The 21286-nt window shown below is 39.9% G+C and overlaps 1 protein-coding gene across 4 annotated transcripts in view; it reads right to left on the reverse strand.

The window, feature by feature from the left end:
- ablim1b (actin binding LIM protein 1b) overlaps positions 1-21286 on the reverse strand; it is a 128303-nt gene that overhangs the window by 46658 nt on the left and 60359 nt on the right. For 3 of the 4 annotated variants that reach the window (XM_066693225.1, XM_066693223.1, XM_066693221.1), the window contains exons 3-6: positions 11523-11706; positions 10748-10857; positions 4867-4993; positions 3708-3801 (exon numbers count right to left, since the gene is read on the reverse strand). In XM_066693225.1, the coding sequence (XP_066549322.1) occupies positions 3708-3801; positions 4867-4993; positions 10748-10857; positions 11523-11706 (515 nt within the window). Of the gene's footprint in view, positions 1-3707; positions 3802-4866; positions 4994-10747; positions 10858-11522; positions 11707-16201; positions 16298-21286 lie in introns of those variants that run through there. The other variant, XM_066693224.1, reaches the window with a different exon arrangement.

Here is a 21286-nt window from a genome sequence, read left to right on the forward strand (position 1 = left end):
AGTGAAGTGAAGACTTTTACTCAGTCCTGCTTTCTCGAGTACCTGTTGCATAATCCATTACTGGAGGTGCAGCAGCCACCACTCTCTCCCCAGTGCAGTTTTATTTTATGCACCAGAACAATATCCTTTCTTGTCTATGTTTCTGTATCTCATGAAGCATTCATTAAAATTCCTGCTCAATCTGTTTCTTGACTTTTATACATGTGAGCACTGCCTCTATTAAATGAAGGGAGTGTCTTACCACTTAAATGTATACACTATAAAAATGCAAATGAAAATCATTCCTTTGCCTTTGAAAAGTTGATTTCCTAATTAGGGCTACTGTGGTAAACATGCAACCATCCCATCTTGGTTTAAAAAGATTGTAAACTGAAGTTTGGATCATGCTTAACTATATATGGACCACAGAAGACATACAAGTCTGTAACATCCACATAAAAACAGCATTGCACTTTCATATAAGAAAACATTTATCATATTATATAATATGAAAATAAGAATACAATTATAATAAGCTGTTCTTCCTGAATTCACATAGGAGCTGTACTTCTTGTTGAAAAAGATGCACATCAAGGTGTAAAACTATGAAGACCCCTTACCTTCCTGCAGGCTCCCTGCTTGAAGTCTGTTCACTGTCTTATCAGAGAAGCGGTTTCTCTGCAAATCTTGTGCAATGAAACCCAATCCGCCCAGATATCTCCCACCCCACCAGCAAACACACACAGCGCTCACTCCACTCCAGCTTTTGCAGCCAAGCCTGTTTTATGCTTTCTTCCTTTAACAAAAAAAAACAAAAAAAAACAGCACAGCCCAAAATGAGAACTGCCCTACCAACCAGTAAAACAGAGTTGCTTTCTCCACCTAGTCAATTTTAACACAGTCACCACCGGATTATTCCACTGCTACAACAAGGGGGAGGTGCATTTTATTTGTACTGGAGGAGGTACCATTTCTTGGTACTCATGCACGTTGATGTGATTGCAGCTTCTCTCTCCTGCAGCCGACAAAAAGGCAGATGTGAACAAATCAGGGAAGTGAAAAATGTTTATTGTAACTGCTTAAACAATAAACAGTAGAGAAAAAGTGGTACTTTTACGTCAACCAGTTGCTCTGTTTGTCTAATGTTTCTCCTGATTGTTATACTGAATAAATCCGGGAACAGTCTGATTAGGACACTAGTGGGTAAGAGCAAGCAATAAATGCCTTTTGGAAAAAATAACCCAAACAAACATGCAAAAACATACAAAATATAGCTCCCTTAGTGTCTTCATTACTTGTACACAGTAACAGGAATACAGTTCATCTTCACACTGATTTCAAATTCAAATGTTGTCGTTGCTTGGTTGACTTTTGCGGCTACTATATTTAAAAATAGAATCTTAAGAAGCCGTCACCTTCTAGAAGATGTATTTCAAAAAGCTTAGTAAATTGGAAGAAAAACTAATTTGACAAGCAGATCTACCACTTGCTGAAAAACCTGGAAACATAAGTTGCTCAGCTGCTGAAAAACGAAGTTAACTATTTACTGACAGGGTTCGGGTGGATGGTGTGTTGTTTGTGTCAGTGATCAGGTAATTTTCTTGGCTGCCTAACCAAGAGGACTAACTTTACAGGACGTATTATGCTGAACTTTATAATCCCACTGTTTTAGGGGGGGACAAATAATCTGTGTTTAGTCTTCCTCACTGCTAAGCTTCTTAAGTAAGTTCACAGGGTCAAATCTGGATCTAGCAATGTCTACTGGTGCATGACTTGCACTTTCGAACACTACGCTTGGGTGGCACGACGAAGCTAAAATTAGAGAAAACTATACCTTCTGAAAAAGCTGATTTTAAGACATTGTGTGTAACATATGATAACAAGAGCTAGTAAAACACTTTACATGTGACAGTTTAATTTCAGTAAAAGGAGGACAGTAGCCATCCAGGGCAATGTAACTCTTAAAACGACTCCAAAGGAACTGATGCGTTTTATAGCTGCAGGGTGGAGAAACAGCTGACCACATCCCAGACTGTATCAGCTAATTCTGAGCCACCAGTGAAGTCCACTCAGCACTCAGGCCGGCAGGAGATTCCTGCTTTCTAGGGGATGGAGTTTCCCGACCAGCCACGGGACTGGAAGGAAATGTGTCTGTTGACCTTGCAGGACCTGGAGAGAATGTTCCGCTGAGTGTTTTCCATTGACTCTCAACCTGCCAATGAGACTTTAGCCCTCCTACCCTGACTGGAAAATACTGTACATCCTAAAACGAACTAAATAAAAGCCTTGTAGCATTAGAACATACATACAGTCTTAAGAGCATCCTACTGTACATTGGTCAACAAAACCCACCAAAGAAAAACTGCTGAGGACATCCAATCCAAAAGAGGATAAAAAACCCTCTCCAGGAAAATAAAAATAATGACTTTGCTAGTTGTACAGTATTCACTTTGTACTGTGTGATTTTATGGTGTTTGGTTATGAAAGCACAAACCAGTTTAGCGGTTAAAGGGGAATGCTGGTCTCAAGTTGGTCTGCCTCAGGCTGAATCTAGTAAGTAAAGATTGCCTTAAGATTTGTCACAGCATTGACATTAGTAATAATTAGTGCCAGCTCAGTAAATCCAATAAGCGTTTAAAAAAAGAAACACCAACAGTGTGATTTATAGAACTAAAATAAGATACAACTGATTTTATAGATATAAGAAAGATATCTTGAATAGACCCATTTGGTCATATTTCAGGAAGATACTACACTCCCCAGGGGTCCGCAGTTTCATTTGTGAAGACGTGTTCTACCTGCAGCCACAGCGGAGAACGTTTTAAATGACGAGCACTACAGAAGGTAAAATAAACAGTCCTTCTCCAGCACAGTTATTTAGTTAGCTCTGGGGAAACATGTTATTACAGTGTAATGACCCTCAGAGGTATCTCGGTGTATTCTGCCTTTCCTGTCCGGGAATGATGGACTTCTCTGGCATGCATTCTGACCATTCGAAACAGCTTTTGCCGTCTCACAGACAGAAAGACAAATAGAAAATGCACAAAGCATTTTTAAAAGCAAAAGAACTCCAAGGAAGGAAACGATCATAATAACAACCTGTCATTCCATAGCATGAGAAATATCGGGAGCTTTAACAGACAGAGATGTTATATGATGTGCCTGGTAATACAAAGGACCAAGCAGTGGCTTCTGGGGGCGGGGGGGGAAGTCATCACAGTAATTAACACTGTCACAAATCACGAGACACATAAACATCTTGTTTCCTTCAGCTGTTGCTCGGCCTTTGGCATGTTTATCTTGTGCTCATTTAGGAGGCTGGAAACCCGGTTTTGTTTTTCTTCGAGTCAAAAACTAAATGTCAGCATTTAAACAAACAAAAACAGAAAAAGCGAAGACACTGTGACACAATTTTACGAATGTAGAGCACAATCCCTCTCGGCACATTTCGACGCGGTTCACACAGACACCAATCACCGCTTCCGAAACCCAATCACTCTCCTAATCTGTCTGTTCCTGGCACACCGAAAGAAGGTGAACAGTGAATGCTTTCTGGATGTAAATCTGTCCCCCAGAGGTACATAAAATGTTCTCATACTTTCTAGATATCTGTAAAACATTATTATTAGTATTTAGTTTGGACTATCTGTATTACTGTAAGACACCATCTCTCCCAGGCAGTGGAAGCTTTCCCAGTTTTCTGAAGACTGAAGGAGATGTTCACCTACCTCTAGCACCTTCCCAGTGATGAACTGGTGACAGGCCTCACACTTGACTCCAAAGTGAATCTGATAATCCTTTTCACAGTACGGGGCACCATCCCTGCAGAGGAGAGGAAGTCATTTGCAGGGGTTAGTGACAGACAGGGAGCCAACTTATAGCCAACAGTCAACCATTACAATGCTGTGGAGGCCGATTCTTCTGAAGATGCCCCATGACTACCACTAGATACTGATGGACATGTATGGGTTTATTTCCATCAATACAGTGATAGACTTCAAGCAGTATGGAGTTGACCACTTGTCCTACGCTCTTCACATAGAACACTACTGGGAGGAACTGGATGTCAAGGCTGCTCATTGGACTGGGGTCCAGCTAGTTCGGTGGGTACAACAGGAGTTCAAAGGAAGCACAGGAGAAGGGATATTAGCCCCACCTGCTGATTTGCAGGAGAAATGCATTTCAATTTCAACTGTGATTTTTCTTTACATTTTACTTCAACTCACTTTGCCTTCCCAATGGTTGCAATTGGCTTTCACAGTTTATACTTGGACTATGACTTCCACACACTTCTCCTTAACAATACCTGCTTTCCTTCCCCTGAAGATAACTGTGATACCTAGCAAGAGATCAATCAAGCCTGGAAAAGCAGGCGTGTAGTTTGAATTCGTTGCACAAATTTGTAATGGAGGAAAATATGTTGCTGTAATTCCCCCTTCCTGTAAACATCCACCACAGGAAAGCACGGTGAAAGCATAGTAAAACTGCATGGGTCAAGTGGCTTTCATTCCAACAAGGCTCTTAATTATTTAGGCTAATTGAACCCAATATCGTATTAGTCTATTATGCTCTCAGTCTGCTGTCTGAAATACCCTTATGTGTTGCCAAGAAGTACAAGCAAACACAATCTCCCCTCAGCCTGCTCCATAAATTGTACTCCCATATAGCTGTCTAAACAGTCACCAATTATTGACATATCTACACAGGGCTCTAAGAATGGGGCTGTTTCTCGACCTCGTCCATTTGGTAACCCAGTGCTTGGTTCACGGTGCTTGGTACCCCGCTTGGTGCTTGGTACCCCGCCCAGCTTACTAACGTTTTGTTGGAATGAAAACCAAAACATTCAGGAGGTGCCACAGGTTGGGACTGAGAAGCTGTTGTACTCACTTGCTGATGTACTCTCCAGTCAGGACCTTGCCACAGGCCTTGCACTTGAAGCAGCCCAGGTGCCACTGTCTCTCCAGGGCCAGGAGCGCCTGCCCGTTCTTGATGTCTCTGCCACAGCCCGCACAGTCTACAACACACAGATGGCACACAGGTCAGCGCAACAAAGAAGTGGCTGAGAGATACTGTTCATTCGATGGGTCTGTCTGAGGGTGAAGTCTCGCCAGGCTTTTCCATTTTCTGTTTGGTATCCTAGTGTTTGTCCATGAGAAACTTGGCATCTTGTCTTTTCTTTTCAGTTCTAGAAGAATGGCCATGTTTGCCTATGATCACAAGTACGGTTACACTGCCTTCAGTAGCCTAGGCCGTCATTCTGCCCGGTAAGAACAGACACAGGAAGTATCAAAGTGATGATATCATAGGAAGTCCACAAAGGGTTAAACAACCAAAACTATTAAAATTATGAATGTGTAAAATTAAACCGATATGTTGGCTCTTCATACTGTTTGATTTGGGGTTAAATTACACTTCTTTAATCTGTCTTGGTCCATTGTGTTTCTAAAAACAACATGGGGGAAACAATTACAAAGATTAATAGATTTTTCCTTCTTACATCCTTCAGAGATAAGCCACTAATTAATTCTACAGGAGTACTACAGAGTCCTTCAGTTTTTCCATTTATTCATCAATATCAACTGAGGAATGCAGGTTGTATTAATTTGACCAAAGTTAAATGCTACACAAACAAGATAAAATATGGATCAAAGGAATTCACTTCTTCATTTGAGGTCAGGAAAAAAAACACTGTTTTCTCCATGGAAATAAAGGAAGATACAGCACTCTGTGGTGCGTGGTAACAGCACTTTACAGACTATCATTATTCTCAGCACATTGTGTGCATCGGATGTCTTGTATATGCAGAACAATTCAGTGCTGTCAAACACTCTAATGAAACCCAGATGGGCTTTCTGTAAATGCAGATCGAATCCAATTCTAAGTCTGGTAATCAGACATAAAGGAGTCTCTGATCACTTCCAAGACAAGGAGGGGAAAAATAGGGAGGCTTTATTTTTCTGTGACATTTAGTTTTTCTGTCCTGCTTTCTGCCCAAAAATGTATTCATATGAAACAGGATTCAGGCAACATAATTGAAAGTCCAAACCATAACACTAGGTGGCAGTAAAGTCTAAATACATTATGATAATATTTAAACGGTTATATTCCCAGTTTGGTTTTTGAATTGCTTCGAGTTTCTTTTCTTTATTAAATTTAACAATCTACATATTTAATGGCTACTATATGAAATAACTATGTTCTCAAAAATATACAAGCTAAATCCAGTGTTTTAAATGAGAATAACATGTTATTCAAAACAATTTGTAAATAAAAAGTATAAGATTGTAGCTAGAAATATAACAAAATATTAAATAAATCCTACACAGAGTACAGAATCATTCCAGAGGCAGAAGAAATATAAGATGGCATTTGTGTATCAGTCCATTGTGCCGAATAAAGTGTATTTTTAAAAGTTGCAGCCTAAAAATACCCCGGATTGTCATGTTTTATTTATCTTATCCAGCGGTTCCAAGTGCTTTATAAGTTGCCTCAGAAAAGGGAAATACATTTTAGCACATGTGGTTTCCATTGAAACAAAGGGGAACACAATTTAATTTATATATCTCTTAAATGTTTGTGTATTGTTTTGCATTGTTTGTGGACATACACATCCCATTTAATCAGGTGTCTGTTCCTTGAGTCTACAGTTTGGCTATAAAATACAGAATGGTGATAAACAGAGGAAACCAAGTCTCTAATCAGGCTTCGAGATTTACCTTCATGTAATGTGAAACCAGGCTTGCCTATTCATGTGACTAGCATGTGACAAACAATACAGACAAGGACATAGTACCCTAGCTCTAGAACTGTACTGCCACAGGACATTTTCAATCAAGCATAAGCAAAAAATAAAAATAGGTATATTAAATTGCATATAGTGTGCTATGAGGTTTCATCATTAAAAGGCAGAAGAGAGTGCGGTTTTATTAATATTGTTATTATTATTATTTTACATATCATAAAGCATTTAAATGAGTATAACTGAAAGTCTACACGTTACGCCTGTTCTTCGTAAAGTAACTGCGAAATGATTTTTTTTCTCCCGTCTTTTTATTTTTTTTATTTGTTATTAGCTCAACCTGATTTCGTCCAGCTAGCTCCAGATGTCTCCGCTCTGCTCCAGCACATTTACATCACACAACAAATCATTAGCATCTTTTTTGTTTAGTTTTTTCTCGCACATTTGTTGAAATTTCTATCGGGTGAAATGCGTCTTTTTTCGCACTTGCTTCCCGTGGGCCCTGATCACGAAACAAAGACACAAATCGGGAATACATCAAAGGTGCTGCTTTTGACTTTGGAGTGGGATTTCACTAAATGTACGTGTCACAACACCACTTCACCGTTCGGTTGATTCCTTACCCTCGAGTTTGTCATTTGTTTGAAGCAGCAGGGGCCACAAAACGGTAACCATCATCACACAAATATGTAGAAACATGTAGGGAGAGGGACATGGTTCAGGGGCTTGGAGGTGTCCATTTGTTGACGTAACCTTATCCTACTGAAGCCAGGGTTAATTCTGTTGAGCAAGCCCACATTTATCAGACATGGGTTCAAAATCTGAGATCCCAATCTCCTGACACCAACTCAACCTTCCAGAAAAACTTGCACCGTCATCCAACTTCCACAAAAATGGCAGGCAACCACATCCGGAGGACAGATGGGCGGGTTCCTAAAAACAGCCCTCCAGTCTCTGAAACCCGTCTTGTTTCACGGAGGGGGTTTAATTGCATCTTGATGAACCAGTGATGAAAACGTGAAGCGAAAGGCTTAGCGGAGATGACGACTCGGGAATGACAATTTTCCTGCACGCATGGTGGAGAGTGCCGAGCGTAAACCGGTCTCTAAGTGCGCTGGGTTGAAGACGGGCCTGGTGGCCCACGCTCCAATAAGCACAAACAGAGAATGCCTCACTAGAGGATTTAACACTCGAGCAGGAATCCCATTATTGCTGCAAATTACAGTTTATGATTTCTGGGGAAACGCCAGGACTTTCCAGCCCCCATTTTGCAGCATTTCAGACACCAAGTATCGTAACTGTCGCCCTGTTAATAAGTCCCCGAGGGCTATTCAGACAGAGCTTCTATCCATCGTAATATCATTTAAGTACAAAATAATAAGCCGCCTAGACACAAATGTGCGACAACAACCGGGCAGGTTCACCACAATGAAAAAAAGGATCATTTTACTTCCAAATACTGTATCTGACACGTTCATGACCAATTATGCTATCTCACCTAAAGGGATGACAGCAGCAAAAACACCTTAAGAAGTTTTTTGACTACTGAAGATAACATAGATCAAACTCTGTAAAGAAACACAAGATTATTCTGACACGGCATTAACTATAACACCAGTTTTTGTTCATTCTTGACATAAACAAATAATGTTTCATTGTTTTCCAGAAATATCTCAAATACACAACCCATTTTCTGGTAACTGTTTAAAGCAAGAGCACGCACTGCAACCCAACAATAAATATTGCTCTGCACAGTGTTCTTTTTAGTCATTTTTAAATATAAATATGATCATGATTTTATGACTTTATATAATTGTATAATAAAACTAAACAAGAAAAGAGATAACATTTAAAAACAACAATTTAGGTTTTGTGTGTCAATTTGACACGGATAAGATATTTGGTGAGTGTTTTTTTCAGATAAATCATCTGCCTAGCCCAGTGATACAAGACATTATGGCTATGCTATTACCATGCTGAGGTGTCTGTCTTAGATTTATTACAGCCTGGCTCTCTAGCAGACACTAATGGACTCTCTCGTGGAGACTGTTAGTTGAATTAGCAAGCTTTCTTCAGTAACTGCTCTTGAATCACTATCGCAAAGTGGGCAACGCTGAGCTCAGCTAATGCAGCAGTGTCCTTCCCTATATTCAAATTGAATCAAGTCAAGTATGAAATCATGCGTCTGGGGCAGCTACCAAATAAATATTTTAACCAGACACCTTCTTGGTCAAATATTGATGGCGCTGCTGCAAGACAGGCCGAGACACAAGCAATACAGAAGCCAGCTGAAGAGAGTGCAAGAAACCTCAGTGGCTGGAGGTACGATGTGAAAGATCTTTTAATTGAATCGTCTGGGAAGACTTTACAGTATGTTTTACCAGGCTGGTTCCTTTGTTTTCAAATAATTCCACAATTTCCTGGAGACAATAGTTTTTCTTGTGTACAATCTCACACTGCCAGCTACAACCTTGACTCTTCGGCTTTGATACTGAACTATGTCTGGTTGTATTTGTGTGCTGGGGCAAATAAATGAAATATAGATTAAGCTGTTCTCCCTTCAGGCATGTCGGACTCGGAAACGGAAGAGTGGCCAGACCAGGGAGGCTCCTATACTGCAGCGTGAAGGAGGTGCAGTGGTTTCTCTTCGAAATTGAAAAGGCAGAATGTGATGCACTGTTCACACGACAAATCTGAACCATTTTAGATTTGATTGTAAGATTTGGGTTGATTAATTCACTTGTTTCTCACATCCTTCACCTTCGCACAGATAGAGGCCACTGGGAGGCAGGTGAAGTGAGTCTGGTGACCTCAATTTACCAGACAAATCGTGCCCATTACTTCTCATTAAAACGCCATAATACCAGGTAGTAGGGGACACGTAGTTATAGGCAAGAGAAGTGAAATACAACTCTCTTAACCCCCCGGTAACTGCTTTCTCTACAGCAGAACCACAGATCCCACTTTAATCCAAGTTGCTTCCTTCCATGCAGCTGAAATTAAGCTTTTTGTCCCACTATATTTGGGACAGGAACACTAAACAATACATTCTGAAGTGCTAGCGATTTTTTTTTTTAATGAAGAGACCCTACATGGAAGTAATACACTTAGTCCAGTTTACAGCAACCCATTCCAACTGAGAAACGCGTCACATGTGAAGGTGATGCAACTGTGGTGCCGACTCCAACTGCCAACTGTTGCTCGTCTAAGCAGCCCAGCTGTCTGGTCTCCGTGGAAGAAAGTATGTTAAAGAGGCTTGTAATTAGCAGTGTCATGCATTCACTTTGATACAGATCTCTTGAGATTGTTCACATGTTTGGGTGCACTGCCCTGCCTCACATGAGATCTGTCAATGCTGGGACACGGCCCGTGACTAAACTCACTGTAGTCTTCGCTGAAGGTCAGGGAGAAAGAAAAAAAAAAGGTGTATATCACCTTTTAGTAGCACTTTTTCATTACATTTTAAGTACATTAAAAAAACACCAGGTCATCTGTAATACACAAACATAATCATATTATTTTTTACCACTGAATTGCAAGAACTGCACTTTGTGTTGCTCTAGTATTGAGAATAGTCTTATAAAAACAGTACAATACACATACACCCTTTGTAAGATATTGTACACACGCATGCATGATGACATGAATACAAATAAAACAGTGCCTGCACAATGAAGGCTTTTTCAAATCTGTGATAGCCACAGGGGTCTGCTTGCTGACTGTTTTGAATGCCAACGGTTTTGTTTTGCAGCGTAAACTGCTCAAAGTGTTCTTGCAATCGGATACTGCAATCTGTTTGTGCAAGAATGGAGGCATTTCTTCATATTTACTGACTTTAGGGGAGCTCTCGGACACCTGTCCTATTTCAACTGGGAGACACAACCACTATGACCTCCTCAGCTAAGGAGGGACACATGGAAATGGACAAGATAAAACGGGAAGCTCTACTAAGCCATTTTACAAAAGCGCACACATGTAAATCTGCTCCCACAACATCTAAAGTACTGAAAAGAAGAGTCCTTAACTTACTGCTGGAGCTGCTGATATCCTTGGGACTGGAAGACATTGGTTGGACACAGCGCTGGCACAGGCAGTCCTTCCCATTGAAGGTAACACGGTCTCCTGCGGGAAACGGTCGTCTGCAAAGATACAATTTGTCTCAAGGTTAACGGGCTTCAGAGAGAAACAACTCCCGCTTCCTGTCAGGAAAATTGATATTTTAAGATTAAACACGATTCCAAAAAACCTTTCAAGAGGCCTGTTTGGCACTTGCAAAGTCTAAAAAGCTTCCTTGAGAAAACACAATGAGGTTTATTCACTGTTGCCGTAATGAGCCAAGACAGCAGTGAGAGGACTAATGCAGGCTCCCATACATCAGAAAAAAGCTTGTAACTCCATTAAATCTGACCACTAATCTAATTTGCAACAGTGTGTTCCCGTTCAAAAAGAGACCAGCCTTCAGTTTGTTGGACAAAGCTTCAAATTTGAATTTCTAAGATGTTTGTATATTTATTAATTTGAGAGACTAATGGAACCAACCTGGGAAAAAACAACTGAATTATTCATTTTCTCTAGATGGCACTGTTGTGTGAAGGCTTGTGTGTGCATTCATTCAAACCATGTTAACATTTACCCCCCAACCTGTTTAAAACACTTTTACCGAGAGTAACTCCAGTTATTTGTACACTTGACTATTCATGAGGAACCACTGGCCAAAAAAATTAAAGTAAGAAAGAAAGGAATAACAGGATAAAAACTCAAAATGAGGTGTTACAAACTCCACGATGGGGTTAAATGTTCTTACTTGCAGATGGTGCAGACAAAGCAGGTGGGGTGGTATGTCTTCCCCAGTGCCGTGACGACCTCTCCCTCCACGAAGTCCCCACAGCCGTTACAGCGGGTGCCGTGTAGGCGTTGATAGTCCAGGGTGCACAGGTAATCCCCGTTCTTCATGAAGAAGCCCCCCTGGGCCAGGTCACAGCCGCACACTACAACAGAGAGGACCAAGACAGAGAGCCTCCGTCACTTGACCATCAACAATTCCTCTAATGGGGTTTCAGATGTGGGACCAACATCAAAGTTTTGCTTTTAAGTTTCTATATCAAAAACCCATGCTTTTCACCTTTGAAACCAAGTGTTGGCTTCCAGAGTCACGGCAGCTTTGAAGGTGGTGTTGAACGTCTTTTACAACATTGGGTTTTATGTTTTCAGACCAATGTGAGAGGTGAGCAGAACGACATTGCACAACAAAAGTGCAACAGTTTAGATTGAGCCTCGGGGCCAGTGTGGTGTCAGAATATGTGGGACATGCCATGGCACATTAGTGGAGCAATCGCAAACCATGTCAAAAACTGAATTTGAATTAATATGTAACAGTCAGGGAGCGATTCACAAAGGCTTCTGTACTCCCATATAGAGTAGCGTGTTACCTGTTAATATATAGGATAATATGAAATAATTATGTGAATGTGTAGAACCTAAATGCAATAGTAATGTAATGGCTATTCCAATCTTATGTGGCACTTTTCTTTAATCCCTGTATGTCATTATGGTTTGCACGTAAAAGCCTGGTCTGAGAGCATTTTATGCTTTTCTTTTGTTACACTTACAAAGGCTATTACACCGTGTTAAAATACATCTCAATATCTCTGGCACAGGCTTTGCCAAAAGCGAAGACTTATCTCAACAGCTGCTGTGAAAGTGAAATCAGATTGTGCAGAGTTGCAAGCAAAACAAGCGTGGCTGATATTTTATGAACCTTAAAAGCATACTGTCATCCAAGATTTGATTAAATATTCCACAAATTAGAGCGCCCTATCTTTTATAACCTAGCATTGAACATGGCTTTCTACATAACAATCACAATACATTGCCACACACGTTGCATTGGTTATTGAGCATCCCAGGCCCACATTGCAAACTATATTTGTACAAGTTTACTCAACTGTACCCAATAATCCATATTCAGTGACAAAATGGTTTAAAAATAAAGAACCGTCATCAAGTTATGAATGATGTTCATTTTTCTGTTATTCACAGTGGAGGAGCTTCTGTGACATACAGTCAGGTGTTGGAATTATACAACCTGACTAAAAGTGTAATTAATAAAGTGGATCTGATAACCTTGCAGATAAAATGGACAACAGATATTGTATACAGTTCTTATCGCCATATTGCAGTTATTTATCAAGTTATATTGCTTTAACACTTGGCTCAAAAGACTTATAGCAGTCCATCCATCCATCCATTAATCCATTTTTGAAACTGCTTATCCTGGTGATGGTCGCAGGGAAGCCGGAGACGATCCCGGCAAGCATAGGGCGTAAGGCAGGAATTTCGTCCTTGATTGAAAAGGCTTTAGAAAATCACTCTAAGGTCTCAAAGGGTTAAAGGAAACCAGTCCCTACCCTAAAAAATGATGATTATCTTTCTTTTTAATAACTGGCTTCCCTAACAGTCTTCTTTCATCATATAGGGCTTTTTGAAGAAATAAGCAAAAGCCACTTCAACTCAGGAAATACTCCTAACGGTGTATTGATGGGCCTAATGGATGGATCACTCTGGCAGGAGTTAGCACTAAAGAGCCACTATCTTGCAGAAGGTGGAGAATACAGACATATCGCTGCATTTTCCCTTTGGTCAGTGTATTTAGATTAGCAGTACTTAGTTATATAACACTACTGTACACAACAATGCAAAAGGAATTTCTATTTTGAATGGTGATAGACTAGGCCTTTGAGATATATATATATATATATATATATATATATATATATATATATATATATTAATCCTTGTGAAATCAGAAATAAAAGTGGGTGAATGGAGCAGATTTTTCATGGAAAAGAATGGTTGACAATCCATCATTAAATAATCAATTATTATTTTAAATACTGAACACGTATAGACACAACAAAGATACGCTAGAAATGCATTACAGTCATAGGTTAGGAGAAGGATAGGTTCATTCCAATACCTAACTGAAAAAAACTGGAGACTGTCAGAAGCCTTCAGATTCTGAAAACAAATGACCAACCATCAATGTATAAATTGAATATAAATTTACCATGAAGTTCTGCAATGACTAGAGTTTGACTCCATAAAGAAGGTGTCCTATTATTCCCCCATCTCCTCACTGAGAGAGCAGCACATTATAAATCATCAGGAAATGGCAGCCCTCATCCATTTATCCTTGTTTAATGCATCAAAAACAAGGTGTTTGACTGGTGTTGGTGTTTCTGTATAGCTTCCTTCCCAAACTGCCTTGCAATAAAGGATAAGTAACCATGACTGGCAACGGAAGTCCTATATAAGCAGCAGTTATATCAACAAAGCTTTGTTTTGGTCTCTAATGTGTTGGAGAGAGGATGGGCACGGAAGAGGCTTTGTCAGAGGAAGAGCATCTGTGGACGGCTGTGTGGAATGTGCTCAGAGACGGCGCCCGTGTGTTACTAATCCGTGGGTCGATCCAGGAGCTGAGCCGAAGCAATGACAGGTATGTATTTCAGGAAGAGCGTTATTAGGTCTCAGATATCTCACAGCTTCTATAGCCACCCGATACCCCGCTGCAGGGCCGACCAAAGACTCTCTCGTGCCCTCGCACTTTGTCAGCGGATCATACCAACACACCCCAAAAATGGACACTCGTAAATCAACAGTCTTTTTCCTTTCTTTGGGCTAGTAAAAATTACAGATTCAATTCAACATGGCATACCGCACTTCTTTGTATCAGTTTACTCAGTACCATTTGGTCTAATTGCTGCATTAACTCAAGTAAAAAGGCAGTAATTTAAACATAATATGATGGCTGCCAGATTTGTTTAAATAATGTTTTACTATATTTCTAAAACTCCTATGTCTAACGCAGCAATTTCCCTTAAAAGCTTTCCCGTCACAATTTGAGCACAAGAGCTATCATTTAAACTGTCGACTCCATTAGTGGCGACATTTTGAACCAATCATAATAGCAATAATGATAAAATGAAATTAAAAAACAAGGTTACTTTGAAAGGGTTTCATCCCAAAAATTACAAAATAAAAGTTCAAAGATGATTGTCATAAGCAGATCAAATGTATCAGCTACAGGCATCTCTGGGTCTTTCCTGAATTGGAAGAGGTCTGTGTCTGAACCACTTGGCACATTTGTAAGTATGAGAAGAGTCCTATAAACACAATTCAAACAGCTCGTGCATCGCGAAGCTAATTGTGAGATCTTGTGTTTCCCATAAAGCAACCACCCCCAGAGTTTATTACAAGAGGTATGTAACATAACAGATGGGGAAGCGGTGCCAAAACTGACTATTCATTATAGTAGATACAGCGCTTCTCTCTCTCACCCTATTTTTATAATATATAATGTTAAAGGCATTGTAAGGGCAAGGATTTATTCAGAGAATTCTATAAAGAAAAGAAAAGAAAAGAAAAGGCTGTTGGGCTTTTTTTTATATTTTGTGCTTGGAAAAAAGCTAAAATTAACCTTCTCTTATACTCCAGTTCTTACAATATGCCTCTTGGCGATATACATATAGGGTATGTGGGGTCACCAAAACACTGATACAGTGAGAAAGGAAGAAAACTGCTATAGCTCGGGATGAGGTACCACAAAATCCATGTTTTCATACTAAAACAAGGCTTCTGGCTTACTTGTTTAAATTAAAGACCACTGTGGCATTTTTTGAATTATAGTAAGTCAATTCTTATCTCCACAAGAGTAGGTATGACAGCAATAAAATCAACTCTAACTCTAACAAGTAAATATTGTGTAAATATGTATTTATACAAAATACAAGCAGTAACTAGTATTAAAGATTAATACTACACTATTTTTATACCTCTATAAATTCATCTTGTAAAATTGAATCTCTCATGATTAAAAAGAAAGGCGGAAACAGACTTTACCAAGTCTTTTTTTAAACACGTTATATATATATATATATATATATATAGTGGAACTTCCTGTCAACATTCCACATAAAAAAACAGATTAAAGCATAAACGTCATCCTCTCAAATGATATACTTAATGTCACCACAGCCCACAAAATAAACACAGAAAGTATATAGCTTGCCCTGGATGCTTTTTCAAGAATGGATAACTCACAGTCTCTACAACATACCATCTCCCTGGACCTTGTATCTTATAGTGAAGTCAAATCTGCATTCCCATTGTCTCCAGCTTTCAATACAATTTTAAAAAGCAAATAAATCCTGATTACACAGGACACTATACGTATAAAAAAAGAGGATATGATTGAAAATAAAAAAAAAAAATTAAAAAAAATCACATACAAATCTGAGACATAGACCATGACCAAGACGTCAGCCTTATACAATTAGCTGGAAGATTTCAGGTTAAATCTGAAAGCAAAGAATCAGGAAAAATTAGACCATTAAGGACGGATCTGACAAAGAGCTTAAAATCAATAAGCTGCAGCCATTAGTCATGTTTAGAAACGGTAGTGCCGTAAAGATCAGATTTACTTACCGGAATGGGCTATCTAGGTTTGCACACAGGTCCGCACAAAACATTGCTAATGTTTCACTTGTTTTTCAAGCTGTTTCCTCATTTCCTATGTCCTCTTATCACAGTAAAATGCAATGCCTTTCACAAGTATTACAAAACACATTCACCATGAATAGCTACACTTGCATCTGGAGAGTAGCTTGCTTTGCAGTGTTATCTAAGGTCTACCCACCACTTTATATACAAATGTTAGTGTGAAACACAGACTAATGTCCTGTGGAACTGACCAGAATGAGCTGTTTTTGTAATAGGCTTTGCTGCCCAAAGACAATCTGAACATTTCCCTTCACAGGGAGGGAAAAAGCCAGCAGGGGGGATTTGCTAGAATTCAGTAAACACCTCCACAATGTACACTACAGCAGCACTAGCATGAGGCTTTATTTATTTAATTATTTAATTATTTATGTATTCATTCATTCATTCATTCATGTATGTGTTTGTTTATTGGTTTGTTTTTTTCCTGCAAAATCCTCTAGTTTTAGTTTACATTTTCTAAGCGCTTGGTTTTAATCACAAAAGGCTAGGACCAATCCATGACAAATTACAAATCACACAGAATTAATTCCTGCTGTGATTGGTCCAACTTTTCCTGCATTGGCTAAAAAAAAATAATAATATGTTCTGTTCAGTGACAGATGTTGTGTGACACTAGCATGAGTCACTAAAGCCTTTTGAAGTAGGTAACATGAAAAGTATTTGAAAAATGTCTTATTGACTACAACATGATTTACACTTTCATTTTAAAACCAACTTTCATGCTATGCACAACGTTCACTACCGATTCTTATTATAGGTATTTATAATTAACATACATGTTTACAGCCATCAACTGTCAATATGGACATTTAAAAAAGGCATCGCTGACAGAATTAATTATGGGCTAGTATAGAGCACAAATTGACTTTAACATTTAAAATTGTGCCCTGTGTTATTAAAAAGGGCCACATAGGAGAATGGCAAAGGTGATGATAATCATTGATGGATCATTTTCTGTGTTTTCTAATGCTCTTTCATGTGTTTATGTGAATTATGTGCCCTTTCCCAGCCTATTTAAAGGAGGGCAGTGATAGGAGTTCAAAGGCCCTCTCCTGTCATTCCACACCAAACTAAATATCACCTCACTAAAGCAATGTTAGTCTCCATTGTGCTTGTGAACTCCAGTCTGCTGATAACAAACTACACAAAAAGTCACCAAACCTAAACTATAGACACACCTGGGCAACCTGTCCAATGTTGTTATAATATGCATACCTGTGAATATGGGATCATTTATTAATTAAATGTAATCCGAAAACCAATAAATAGGTATATAACGAGATAGAGTTATAGACAGAGAGACATAACTGAAATCCATGTGCAATGAGGAATAAAAAGGATGGAATCTCACAAATCTGCAATCGACTGGCTGATCATCTCATAAAATGGACATGCAGATCCTTCTTCCCTTGATAGTTAAGCCACTGGTGGATCAAACTGCAGAAAAGACGCTGTGTTATAATGTAACTTTAAAAGTGATATCCTGCCTTTACCTTTTAGATTCTACATTCAGAGTGCAACCTATCCAATATCAAAAAGCCGAACTCCGTAGTTACAGATTGAGTTACTCTGCAGCCCGACATAGCAACAGAGAACCATCAAGGACAAATCTCTTCCACTGCAGCATCATAACAAAGAAGTAACAAAGATCCGTAATCGACACATATCAAGGAGAGCACACAATACAATACACACTGCACTTCGAGAACAATGGAGACGCAATTATAACCTTGTATTTGAGACACCAATGAATCTAAACCAAAGTGCGGAGTTCAGAAATTGTATAGAAACTGTAATTCACAAATGAAGGCCTAGACCAAATCGAAACTTTGACCAAGACAAAAACCGCAAATTACAAACTTGAAAAGCTATCGTGTCTTCATTTAAAAGTAGTAGAAAGTGGCTGTTGACAATACATTAATGCACCATAGGATACAGGCTTTACTTTGCTTTGTGAAGGTTGTTCAACTTCTGATTTGGTCTAGGCCTAAGTGTAAATTTTGTGTAATGTTTGGCCCATAATGAATCCCACAATAGAAACTAAAAGATCACCCTCCCGTATCCCAGAGAAAATTCTCTCTCTCTCTCTCTCTCTCTCTCTCTCTCTCTCTCTATATATATATATATATATATATATATATATATATATATAAAAAGCATTCCCTGTATATCTTTGCAACCAAGGAAACGGCAGTATTTGTGGGAGCCCAGCAGAGTTCTCAGCTATTTTGCCAGGCGGTGTGCCCCTCCCGAACTGTAACAACTGCTGGGGGTGAGGTCAGGAATGGAGCAGCTGCACAGTCTGCACCCTCTACCTGTCTATTTCAGCAGAGGAATGCTGATGTAAGCCATGCATGCTATTAAAAAACTTTTGCCAACCCCCCACTCCCTAAACAAATGCTACTACCCCACTACTATGACTTCCAGCCTCCCTCTCAATCTGGGAGGAGACCGTAACTCTGGGCAGTGCGGCCGGCTGCTAGCTCATATGAGAGATTTCGTCTCCATCACCCACGGGTCGCTTATACAGCGGATCAGTGCAATGGGGTACAATACGGCAGGCTAATCCTCCAATCTGGCATCGACAGCCTTCTTTATTTATCTCACCGGCGGCAAGAAGCTAATTTAGGGTTATGCTGCCAAACCAAAATAACAAACAGAAAACCGGATGGCCCTGACAGGGAAAATACTGGCAGGTCATCAATGTTTTGAAGGTCATTACTCCTTGCATAAAAGTCCAGCCCAGTTAAGGAGAACGCTTTCCCTGAGTACTTCACTACGAGGCTGTGACTTTGAAATTCTATGGCCCTGGTACGGTATGCCACACAAGTAACAGACACCTTGGGTTTTGGATTGGTCTTGTTAGAAAGCAAAGGAAACTGTGGGGAATGGAGAAGTAACTCTGTTTAGTGGAGGGGGGGAAACAAAACGAAACAAGACAGATTAGGACTGAGATCTTGGAGATCCTTCTGCATGCCAGCCTCATCAATAAATCGAGCTCACAGCTGAAAGCGTGGCTGGCACAAGTGTTGGGAGCAGGTGTTGGGATGGGCAGGCGTGGGGAGCAAAGTCTGAATCAGCACAACAGCCCCGCTCGATACCAGGGAAGGTGCCGGCCCCCCTTCAAGCGAGGGATCAGAGATGTTGAGCTCAGCCTGTTTTCTCCTGTAACGTACAGCTCCCCAAGGTAGCTCACTCCTCCATTCTCCCAATGAAAATCATATTGTTCATTGTATTTGCTGCACTTTCATAGCGCCAGCTGGCAGGAAGTCACCTTGCTTGACTTCCTGCTGATAAGCCAGAACACTGTTTATGAATGTTCGTTAACAATTGTGATTAAATTTCCTTCTATTCAGCGTTTAGGCTTGCTGTGAGGAGATAAAAGCCCAGCAATTGCAGACTCCAATAATATCCAAGAACAATCCAAAGGCGGTGCTATTTTATCTAAGACACTAAAACTTCACAGCCATGGTAATTGGACACTTTCCATTGTTGAATAAAAACACATATTTTCTCTATACAACAGATCTGAGCAAAGCAACAACAATCTCAATAGGGAACCTGTGAGGGGATAAGATCATTTTTCATAAACAAATTAAAAGGATGAATTCATTAACCCCAGCTACGAATTTAAATAATCTATCCCTTGGGGAAGCACTTCATTATAAAAATCATATTCAGAAGCGTGATAAAAAATCACAAAGTTTTCATATGCAGACTTCTAGAGCTAGAGAAATTCAGTCTCAAACATGACTGGGATTGGTCAAAGTTGTATCCAATGGATAACATTTATAGTCCATCTCCCCCCTCCCTAAAATGACCTTCTATTTAATGATCACATTATACACCTTTCAGTTGCATGTTTAGCTAGCAGTGTATCAGGTCACCATTTTCTTAAAGCTACAAACCCAGCCCTGCCTGCAAAACACAAACTTTATTCTGGGAACTTACAGGAAAGGAAAAAAATAAAAAATAAAAAATCACTGCACGAATCGCATGTTTGTGGGTCATCGAAAACGATCTCAGGGGGGTAGATGATTGTGCACGGTTACAATGTCGCCCAACGATTATTATGTGGGAAGGAAATGAAAATCGTTTTGAAAAGCCAGGTAATGATGAAGGGGCTGGATGGGAGTATTGATCATGATGGTTCATTCTGATGACTCACGGTGAGGATGAGTAAACCCACTTAAAGTGAAGTACATCCTCAGAGACAAACAAACCCCCCGCCCCCCCCCAAAAAAAACTACAAAGTAAGTTATTCTTGACAGTGAAGACATCATGCATAGCCCCCAAACATATTTCACGGAGAAACAATGTGATATCATCCTCTGGCTCCCCTGTAAAAATGCCTACCCTGACCTTCTTCCCAATTTTTGACCTTGATGTGCATTCAGGTCTGCCAGTTCTTGTTAACGTAATTCCTCAGCTGTTGAGTGACTGTGATTCCTGGCATATCGTTGCCTCCCTGGCATCACCTCCCGAGGGATAAGAAAGGCTATTTCTGTTTCCACAGCTCTTTAACAGCTCCTGAAGACTGGCCTAAAAATAGACACAAGCCCATCTGCCTCTGAGATGATGGCTGTACATTTAAGGACCGGGCAATCAAGCTTTGTTCCCCCGAGACTGAAGGTGGGCCTGAGAGAGATGCCGTGATGCTCCCGAAACGATAGCAGTGGGTTAATCGGCTCTATTCATGACCAATGCTGCATAGAAAATCTAGCCTTCATCCCACACTGTGCAATTAAAAACTTCTGCTTCCTGCTTGTGAAGAGATGAATAATTGTTCTCATGCATACCTGCCTGCAAATGGATGAGCATACGTTAAAAGGGTGCTTTTGACCACATATCTCTTTAATTCTTGAAATCTTTTCCGCATTTCAGACCTACCATTATCTCAGCTTGAGGGTTAACTCGCATCCGCAGTAGATGTTGCTTATTTTGTGGTCTGTGCTTGCGCCACATAAACAATGGGAAAGCGGCAGATGGCTTTTATGTAACCCAGAGATG

This window comes from Amia ocellicauda, chromosome 20 (assembly GCF_036373705.1).
Source record: "Amia ocellicauda isolate fAmiCal2 chromosome 20, fAmiCal2.hap1, whole genome shotgun sequence".
NCBI classification, from domain to species: Eukaryota; Metazoa; Chordata; class Actinopteri; order Amiiformes; family Amiidae; genus Amia; species Amia ocellicauda.